Source organism: Cebus imitator, unplaced genomic scaffold, assembly GCF_001604975.1.
Source record: "Cebus imitator isolate Cc_AM_T3 unplaced genomic scaffold, Cebus_imitator-1.0 Scaffold602, whole genome shotgun sequence".
In the NCBI taxonomy this organism is placed as follows: domain Eukaryota; kingdom Metazoa; phylum Chordata; class Mammalia; order Primates; family Cebidae; genus Cebus; species Cebus imitator.
The window spans coordinates 773,526-782,677 of record NW_016107917.1 but is presented as its reverse complement, the minus strand read 5'-3'; the positions used below and the strand labels follow the sequence as shown (position 1 = coordinate 782,677).

The 9,152-nt window shown below is 46.7% G+C and overlaps 1 protein-coding gene across 1 annotated transcript; it reads right to left on the bottom strand.

Annotated features, from left to right (window-relative positions):
* Positions 1-1,191: 1,191 nt before the first annotated feature.
* Positions 1,192-6,730, bottom strand: SLC7A3 (solute carrier family 7 member 3). The gene is made up of 12 exons (XM_017516772.2): positions 6,587-6,730; positions 5,209-5,608; positions 4,419-4,577; positions 4,038-4,215; positions 3,725-3,837; positions 3,377-3,599; positions 3,063-3,202; positions 2,858-2,960; positions 2,458-2,624; positions 2,108-2,274; positions 1,663-1,771; positions 1,192-1,536 (listed from the first exon to the last, which is right to left on the bottom strand). The coding sequence occupies exons 2-12, from the start codon at positions 5,576-5,578 to the stop codon at positions 1,421-1,423; spliced, it is 1,845 nt and encodes a 614-aa protein (XP_017372261.1). The 5' UTR covers positions 5,579-5,608; positions 6,587-6,730; the 3' UTR covers positions 1,192-1,420.
* Between the last annotated feature and the right edge of the window lie 2,422 nt (positions 6,731-9,152).

Sequence of the window (9,152 nt, the reverse complement as noted above, 5' to 3'; positions counted from 1 at the left end):
AGTAGCTGGGACTACAGATGTATACCACCACATCCAGCTAATTTTTTCTATTTTTTGTAGAAATGGGGTCTCACCATATTGCCCAGGCTGGTGTGGAACTCCTGGGTTCAAGTGACCCAGCCACCTCAGCCTCCCAAAGTGTTGGAATTACAGGCCTGAGCCAATGCACCTGGCCTTCTCACCTTTTTTGCCACAAACAAACACACACATACTTATAACATCTAAATTCCATAGTATACAAGGCCATGTATACAGCCTTTTAAACCACAGCTTCATATATGCTACCCTCCAGCCACATTAAGCTGTATCCCACACCCCAAACACAATTTGAATCTGTTTTTTCATACTTCCATGGTTTCTTGCACACTGTACACTGACAGCAAGCTCTTCCCTCAGTCCACTTCTTAAGCATCTACTGCAGACTCAGGTCGAGCATGTCCTTTGTGCTTCCACAGCACTCTGCACTGCCCTGGTACAAATCACATTATTTTGTAGTCATGTTTACCTGCTTGTCTCCTACCCAAGATTGTGTGTTCCCTGAGGGCAGGGATTATGTTTCATTCACATTTGTACCCTCAGCACTCAGGACAGGACCTAATTTATAGGAGCTTCACCTATGTTTGTTGAATAAATGGATAAATAGTTCTTGGTCTGAACAGAGCTCTGACCTCTATTTCCCTGCTACTTCTGTGGCAGTCAGTATCCATATATTAATATATGTGGTCCCTTACCAAAACCCCCAACTATCCCCTACTCCTCCCAGCAGTGCCAAACACCCCAGCCAAAATTTCTGTTGCCCAGGTAGCCACAGGAGTGTGGGACTGGTCGAACTAGAAGAGGTGGAACAGAAGCCAGTGGGTTCAGTGCAGGCTCTAACCAATGTCAGTGTTGTGTTCACAGTCCACCCCCAAATCCCAGATACAAGTGTTGCTGTCTACTTATCTGGAACCTAACCCTTAGTGTAATGACGGGAAAACATATCTCAAGACCATTCCTTTAAGTATGACTGGACCGGATGGCTACCTACTTACACCACCCTCCTCAAACCCTGATTCAATAAGAAGCACCGCAAGCACAGCAGATGCTTTTGTGGTGACTGGAGAAAACACAAAGGACACTTCTCTGAGGCTCTTCACTCTTAAAGTAGGGCTCTACATCATCTCTAGCAAGCAAAAAAGAGGACACAGTTTCTTTTTCTACTTTTTTTAATATCATTTTTTAAAGTTAGTAAGCAGCTAGACATCATTTAGAAGCAGACAGGTTAAAACAGGCAAGAAATAGCAAAGATATATCCTTCACATCATACAGAGCTCTATTAGTATCCACCACCACGATCACAGGGGAGGGCAAGCGCTCACTGGGGTCAGGAGTACTCTCCATTATTGTGCAGGGGACCAGGCAGCATTTAGGTGTGATGATGTCAAACTCTGTGGACATAGATACTGCCAGTTTTGGCCCTAGACTTGCGTGAGCGTTGCTTACTCTTAACCTCTTCCAGGCTGTGCCGGATCCCATAGCCAAAGTAGATAGCAAAACCTAGTGGGGAAATGTAGCTGTGAGGTGGGGGTGTAAAGCCTTCATAGGTCTCCTACTTGAGACCAAGAGGGAAAGGAGGTGGGCTAGGACACCCAAGAAGCCTACTCTTCCCAAGTGGATACCTACCAATCAGCATCCAGACCCCAAATCGGGCCCAGGTACCAGCCGTCATCTGCATCATAAGGTAAATATTCACAAAGATGCTCACTAGTGGGAGGAAAGGCAAAGCCGGCACCTGAAAACAAAGTAAAATATTCTTTGTACATACGGCAGGGTGACCTAGAAAGAGATCCCTATCCTATGCAGGCCAGAAAAGGACAAGTCCAACCCTTATTCGTTCTCTGTATTTCAGTGGCTGCTCATTTAGCATGCCTCATGAGACTGAGAATTTGCAGTTCGGGTAAATGGAACTGGAAAGGAACTAAAGAGGGTCAGAGACGAAGTCTTTGGCCTAAGTACCTCCTATATCTTCCCTTTCATGTTCAATAAAGAATATCTATAAACTTTCAAGATGTCTGAAGCCTATTCTCCCAAGGTGGGTTGGCAAGGAAAAAAGAGAGAGGTCATTTACCTTAAAGTGAAGGGGAATGGAGCTCTGTGGCTGTCTCCAGATGACCACAATGATCCCAATAATGAGCAGCAGGAGCAACACAACCACTGTAATCCACACCAGGTCTCCAGAAAGCAGTGGAACTCCCCACTGGGCCAGCACCAGGCAAAGAGCAGTCAGCAGGACAGCTTCAAAGGTCAAGTTGAAAGACATCAAAACCAGCTCTTGAGACCAACATGCTAAGACGTTAGAAACCCCATTCCAAGGAGAGTCACTCTCTCTCTAGTTCTTCCTCAGCCACCAAGTGCCACACACTTCCACCCAAACACGCTGACCTCAGGGCCACCCCAGATAAAAATTCCACTCCTCACCAAGCAATGAGGAACAAACATAGACAACTTGGCCAGAGACTGCAGTGGGGATGGAGTTGAGTGGGAAAAATAGTCCCCGTAGGGTCAGCTTCTCTGATTCAGTAGTTATCATCTCCTCCTGCAACTCCATTTCTTCCCCAGTCTTTATCTCCTGTTCAGGCTGATACCTGAGGCAAAAGTAAGATGGCAGTATTAAGAACAACTTTTACTCACTTTACCATCTTCTCACAGGCAGCTTAACCTTCCTTATCACCATTAAGGGAAGTTCTTTTTGACAGGGTGAGATATTCAAAGATAATTGGGATGATGAAGGCAGAGGAGGAAAGAGGAACAGATCCCCACCATTCCTCATCCAAGAATAAAAATCCAAATCACCGTATGCAGAGGAAGAGAGTCTTACCTCAGGATGAGAACACAAATTGACACCAGGGAGTAAGCAAGCAGGGTCCCAATTGACATGAGGTCCACAAGATCAGTGAGTTTGAAGAGGAATGCCATGAATGCTAAAATTAATTGGCAGGAAACAAGAAATGAGAAAAGGGAGTGGCAAAGTTAAAGAAGTTGGTAAAACAACTAAGGGAAGGGGAAAGAGGGTTTTTTTTTACCTGCAATAATGCCAGAAACCACAGTGGCTACGATTGGGGTGTGTGTGCCAGTGTGGATCCGAGCAAGTACACGGAACAGGAGGCCATCCTCTGCCATTGCATAGATCACCCGAGGCATGGGGAACATGGAGCCCAAGAGGCTGGAGAGGAGAACGCCCAGGGTGGCATGAGTTGACTGAGATCTCTCTTCCAAAGCCTGTATGTTTAAGGAGTCTCCACCTTCCCCTCACAGCCCTTTTTAGGGGTATTCTCTGGTACTGAATGCTATAACCTGAAACTCTGACAGCACAAGAAAACAAACATTTGACACTGACCTTGTAGAAAGAGCACAGAGGGAGCCAACAGCCACAACATAGCGGGCAGAAGCCCATCCAGTGTAGAGAAATGCCTCAGGCAAAGGGCTCTCAGGCTGAAGCTGGTAGTAAGGCATCATGAGGGTGAGTGCAGAAGAGACACCAAAATACGCAAAAAAGCAGACAGATAGTGAGATCACGATGCCCATCGGGATGGAACGCTGGGGATTCTGGGCTTCTTCTCCTGCAGGAAGGGGCACAAAGTTCTGCATCAGGGAAGCAGGCCCACTCCTCTACCAACCCCAGTCTGCATGCAGTCTGGGCACACACTGTGCCCAAGCCCCAGAGAGAATGGAATGACTGTGTTACCAGTGGTAGCAATACAGTCGAAACCAACAAATGCATAGAAACAGGTTGCTGCTCCTCGAAGAATTCCCTCGAAGCCGAAAGGCACAAATCCTCCAGAGCCTAGAGGGCCCAAGCTACAGTGGAAGAAGGGAAGGAGAAAGTAAGGGTGTGTTCAACCAATTCTGTATCTTTTCTCTAATGCCAAACTAGTTAGCTAGGTCTTTAAAGCCCAGCCTCCCATTCTTCCCCATCCCCATCCAGAATCCTTCAGCACAGATCCCCCTCTTCCCCTTCATTTTCCCAACTCTGCAGCTCCTAAGAGTGATCATCTAACCTATAGGTGTCATTGGTTTCAGCCATGGCCAATTGGTAGTCCTCTTCTGTGAGCTTCCAGTTGTTCAGGTCCCCCTTAATGAAGCCAGAGATGATGACGAACCCAAGAACCAAAAGGTTCACAGCTGTGAACACTTTGGTAACCAAGGCCGACTCACTAGCCCCAAGAGCCAACAATCCTGTGGGAGAAATGCATTCAGAAAGTCCTCAGTCCAAGCTTTGTTTCCCACTGCCTCTAGGTTCTTTCCCAGCTTTTCTTTTTCCCCAACATTTTCACCTCCCTCAAACCCTTCTCAGGCCCATCCCCCATCCTTATCCCCGGCCCCAGGGCCTAGCCCCTCCTGGCCCAACCCCTACCATTATACCCTGCTCTTTGCCTCACCAGTGAGCAGGAACACAAGGCCCAAAGCAAAGAAATCTGGATATTCTGCAAGGACTTGGGGCACATGCAGTGCCACGGACCCCTGCAGAGCCGTAGAGATGTGGTTCCCAATCAGGTTGTCAAAAGCAGAGCTCCAGGCCCGAGCCACACTGGCTGTACCTGGTGTGGCAGAGGGAGAAACATGTGGTCAAGTTCCCTTCTTCCTGGACCCCAGGCTCACACAAATCCCTGCCATTTTCACCTATTCTTACTTTTGTTTTGAGACCAAGTCTCACTTTGTTGCCCAGGGTGGAGTGTAGTGGCACAACCTCGGCTCCCTGCAACCTCTGCCTCCCAGGTTCAAGAAATTCTCCTGCCTCAACCTCCCAAGTAGCAGGGACTACAGGCATAAGCCACCACGCCCAGCTAACTTTTGTATTTTTAATAGAGATGGGATTTCACCATCCTGGCCAGGCTGGTCTTGAACTCCTGACCTCAGGTGATCTGTCTGCCTCGGCCTCCCAAAGTGTTGGGATTACAGGCATGAGCCACTGCACCCAGCCTATTCTTACTTTTTAAGAACAAAACCCATTCACTTAATTAAGGAAACCAGGACAGAACTGGGTAGAATGACCAATTTCTCCACACCTTCAACCCTCCCAGATCCCCCAACTAACCCACACATTTAGGGGGATTGAGGTCCTGTGAATAATATAAAGAATACTTCGGCCTCACCATTCCACCCAGATTTCCTGACCCCAAACCCATTTGCTGGCTGTTGCAGTTCCCTCCCTTCCCCACCATATCTCACCAATGACATAGGAGAGGATGAGGTTCCAGCCAGTGGTGAAGGCCCAGAGTTCACCCACAGTGACATAGCTGTAGAGATATGCCGAACCAGAACGGGGAACCCGGGCACCAAACTCCGCATAGCATAGCCCAGCCAACACAGAAGACACGGCAGCCACCAAAAAGCAGATCACAATGGATGGTCCTGCTTTATCTTTGGCCACCTCACCAGCCAGGACATACACGCCTGCACCCAATGTGCTGCCCACACCCAGGGCCACTAAATCCAGAGTGGTTAGGCATCTGGCAAGGCGAGTCTCAGCCATGCCTGACTCCAGTGTACGTCTGCGTAACAGCTTTTGACCAAATCTGCGAAATGCTTGCCACGGCATTCTAGCAGGAATTGATGAGGATGCTAGGATCTGGTGAAAAACAAGACAAAAGCCCTTCAATAGGGCTCATTATCTCTAAGCTCTAAAAGCCCATTACAAGACCCACTCCACCAAGCAAAGGAGCTGTGGGGAAATGGAGAGGGGGATACGGAAGGGACAAAGGCAAGCCACTCTACCTCTAACCTCAGTTTCTTCATTAACAAGTAGGAAATACAATATCTTACAAGATTTTTGGAAGGACTAATTTCAGAAATGGCAGGTGAAAGCCCCCTGAAGTAGAGTGGCTGGTGCCTAGTCAGTGCTCAATCAATATTATGTCTCTTTCTCTTTCCGGGAACCGATAGAGTTTATCCTAATCTCAACCCAGGAATCCTGAAACCTAATATGTCAGTTCTATGGCCTGTGGCTATTTGGGAATTAAACCGAGCTCGACCCAGGGGCTTGCCCCAGAGCCTTCAACAGGGGCTTGTCCCAGGGGCTTCAAACAGACAGGGCTCCCAGACCGCCCAGAGGGAGAGTGGACCAACCTCGCTGCAGATTAAAAGTGAGCACCGACTCAATTCAATCCCTTCTCACCAAGACCACACGGCTCAACTAGCGCTGCCGTCGCCCAGGGGAGTAAGCAAATGTTCCCCTACTTCCTCCCGCCCTGCTAGGCTGACCTGCAAGCATCAACAGCGAGGCGGGGCTTCCACATCTAAAGATTTGGAGATGCGCCCCGAGAGAGGCCCCAGGGCAGCCGGAGATTGCTCGCACTCTCCCCTCAGCAGAGAGGAAGGGTTCCACCCGATGCCCCCCGACTCAGGTCCCAGATTTTCCTGCCCCCATCTAGAAATGGTCTGGAGCTGGGGTGGAGACGGGAGCCCTAACTCCCGGGGCGGGGGTCTAGCCAGCAACAGGTCACGGCTCCGTTGATGCAACTGCATGCCATGGTTGCCAGAGAATCCTAGGTACGTCGGGACCCTCGCCGTCCCCCCTCCGACACACGTGTCAGTCCCCAACGCTTACCAGATAGCTGTTGCAAATCTAGGGAGCAAAGACTCTCGGACTGGGTCCGGTGAGACGGAGTTAAGCCGAGTTGGGCTGGGGCTGCCGAGTTCGGTCGCTCAGGCTTCAAAGCTGCGGCTTGGGGTCGTTGCGCGCCAAGCGCCCCTTATATACACTGGGAGGCGGAGCCGGTAACGTCATGGGATCCCACCCCCAATCCTCCTCCCTACACACAATACACACACACACAAAACACGCACACCTCTTGGCTTTGCAAAAGGATTGCGTGGGGCCTGAGACTGCGTCCCATCCTCACTAGCAAGCCTGGTGTGGCGAGGAGCGACAAAAGGGGGAGGGCAATCTTTTCCCATTTGCCTCGCTGGTCGTCAGAACAGGACAATAAGAGGCTTTCTGGTAAAAGAACCCATGGGATTTTCCACCTCTGTGCCCTGTTAGGACCAGCGATTCTGGGCAGGAATGGGGAAGGTAGGTGGGGTGTGATGGGTGGGGAGTTGGGTGCATGTGTTTGTGTGTGTGTGTGTGTGTGTGTGTGTGTGTGTGTGTGTGTTACAGGAGTGAAGCGGAACACAGCAGGGGAGTCTCCATCTCACCCTCAGTCTGCCTTCCTTAGCTTTCTTGTCTACACATCTGATCTCGACCCCTCAGCTCTCGGGCTCAACTGTGGGTGTTTCTAATGCAGGCAGCTGGAGAATGGAAGATGATTTCAAGCCACCTGTACACATATAATTAATCTCGTCTAGATTGATTTATAGGCCCCAATCTCTTTATAATGTGCCTCCAGCTGCCTATAAATATTAAGCTATTAAATATGAAATTCTGACAATGCTGACATCTTGGAGGAGGAAGCTTGTTTAGTTCCATTTTACTGATGAGTAAGCTGAGGCTTAGAGGCATGAACGTGCTTGACACCACATCGTAATTATTGTTGACCACCTTTGATAAAACCTGGCCTGTTGGACTTCAATGCCTGCCTCCCATAGGCACCATACCTTATTCAAATGTACAAGAAGAGGGACGTGGCTGCAAGGAAAGACAAATAGGGAGAGGCAACAGCAGCAGGGTAGGCCCTTTTAGGCTAGGAGACACTAGGAAATGGAAAAGGACCCAAAGAATCTGAGAATGATCACATTGGGTCAGATCCATAATCCATCTGACCCAATCAATTCGTAATCATAAGACAGCACCAAAGGTTGTGAAAAGTGTGGTTCCTCCTCCACGAAGACATCTTGGGGATTAAGGATTGACTCAAATATCCTTGCTTCTTTTAATGATCCATGATGAATATATTACCCATGAATCTAAAATCTAAATTCTTTTTGAAGAAATTGGTATTTTCAACTAGCTGCAGCTCCATTTGGCATTCATTAAGTATTTACTGAGCATTTATTGAGCACTGTGTATAGTAGCTAGTATAGCAATGAAGAGACTATGAAGGAAACACAAAATAAAATTCTTGCCCTCCTAGTCTTAATCTAACTAGGGAAAGAAAACACACACTATACAACTGAAACCTTGTTGCATAGAGGTTAGGAGTGCTGTATTTGGAATTGCACCTAGGTTAAACTCACAGCTCAGCCACAGTGGATTGATTACCTAACATCTCTGAGCCTCAGTTTCTGGATATAATATACATATTCACAAGATTGTGTGATGCTTAGATGAAATTATGAAGTCAAGTCTTCCTGCCTGGCACATGGAAAGTACTCAAGAAAAATTTAACACATATTTGGAATAATATATTAGTGTATATAATGAAGATCTGGTTGCTTAGATTAGGTGATTGATTGGATTATGAGATTGATTATAAATCACAATATCACAGAGATAAAATCCAGATGCCATAAAATCCAGCCTTTTAAAGTGTACGATTCAACAGGACTTAGTATACAGTCACAAAGTTGTATATCCATTACTTCAATCAATTTTAGAACATTTCATCATTCCAAAAAGAAACCCTGTACCCATTCCCAGACATTTCCCATTTTTCTCTCAATCCCCTCACCCTCTCCCTAGGCAACTACAAGTCTACTTTTTGTCTCTGTAAATTTGCCTAGATTTTGGTCAAAGGATATAGAGTTTCAGTTATGCAAGATGAATAAGTTCTGGAGATCTAATGTGCAGCATGGTGACTACAGTTAATAACACTGTATTATGCTTGATACAGTTAATAGTATTGTATATTCTTGTATATACTTGAAATTTGCTAAGAGTAGATCTTAAGTGTTCTTACTACATCAAAAAATAGTAATTATGTGAGGTGATGGATATGTTAATTAATTAGCCTCATTATGATAATCATTTCACAATGTACATATATATATCAAAACATCATGTTGCATACTTTTTAAAATATACAATTTTTATTTACAACTATACTTCAATAAAGCTGAATATAAAATAAATAAATAAAATTTAATTCAGGTGGGAAAAAAAGAAAGAAAACCACCATTTTGCACTCACCAAAGTAATAACTGACTCAGGCAAGGATAATCAGCAGATGATCCTGGGTGTTGGGGAGCAAAATATTCACATGACCTCAAAGTACCACCCACTGTTTACAGTTTAA

Coding starts and splice junctions, on each gene's coding strand:
- SLC7A3 (XM_017516772.2), bottom strand. CDS start 5,578: ATGCCGTGGCAAGCATTTCGCAGATTTGGTCAAAAGCTGTTACGCAGA. Junction 2,625..2,857: donor ATTTGTGTTCTCATCCTGAG/GTAAGACTCTCT, acceptor CTTTTGCCTCAG/GTATCAGCCTGAACAGGAGA. Junction 1,537..1,662: donor TGGGGTCTGGATGCTGATTG/GTAGGTATCCAC, acceptor TTTCCCCACTAG/GTTTTGCTATCTACTTTGGC.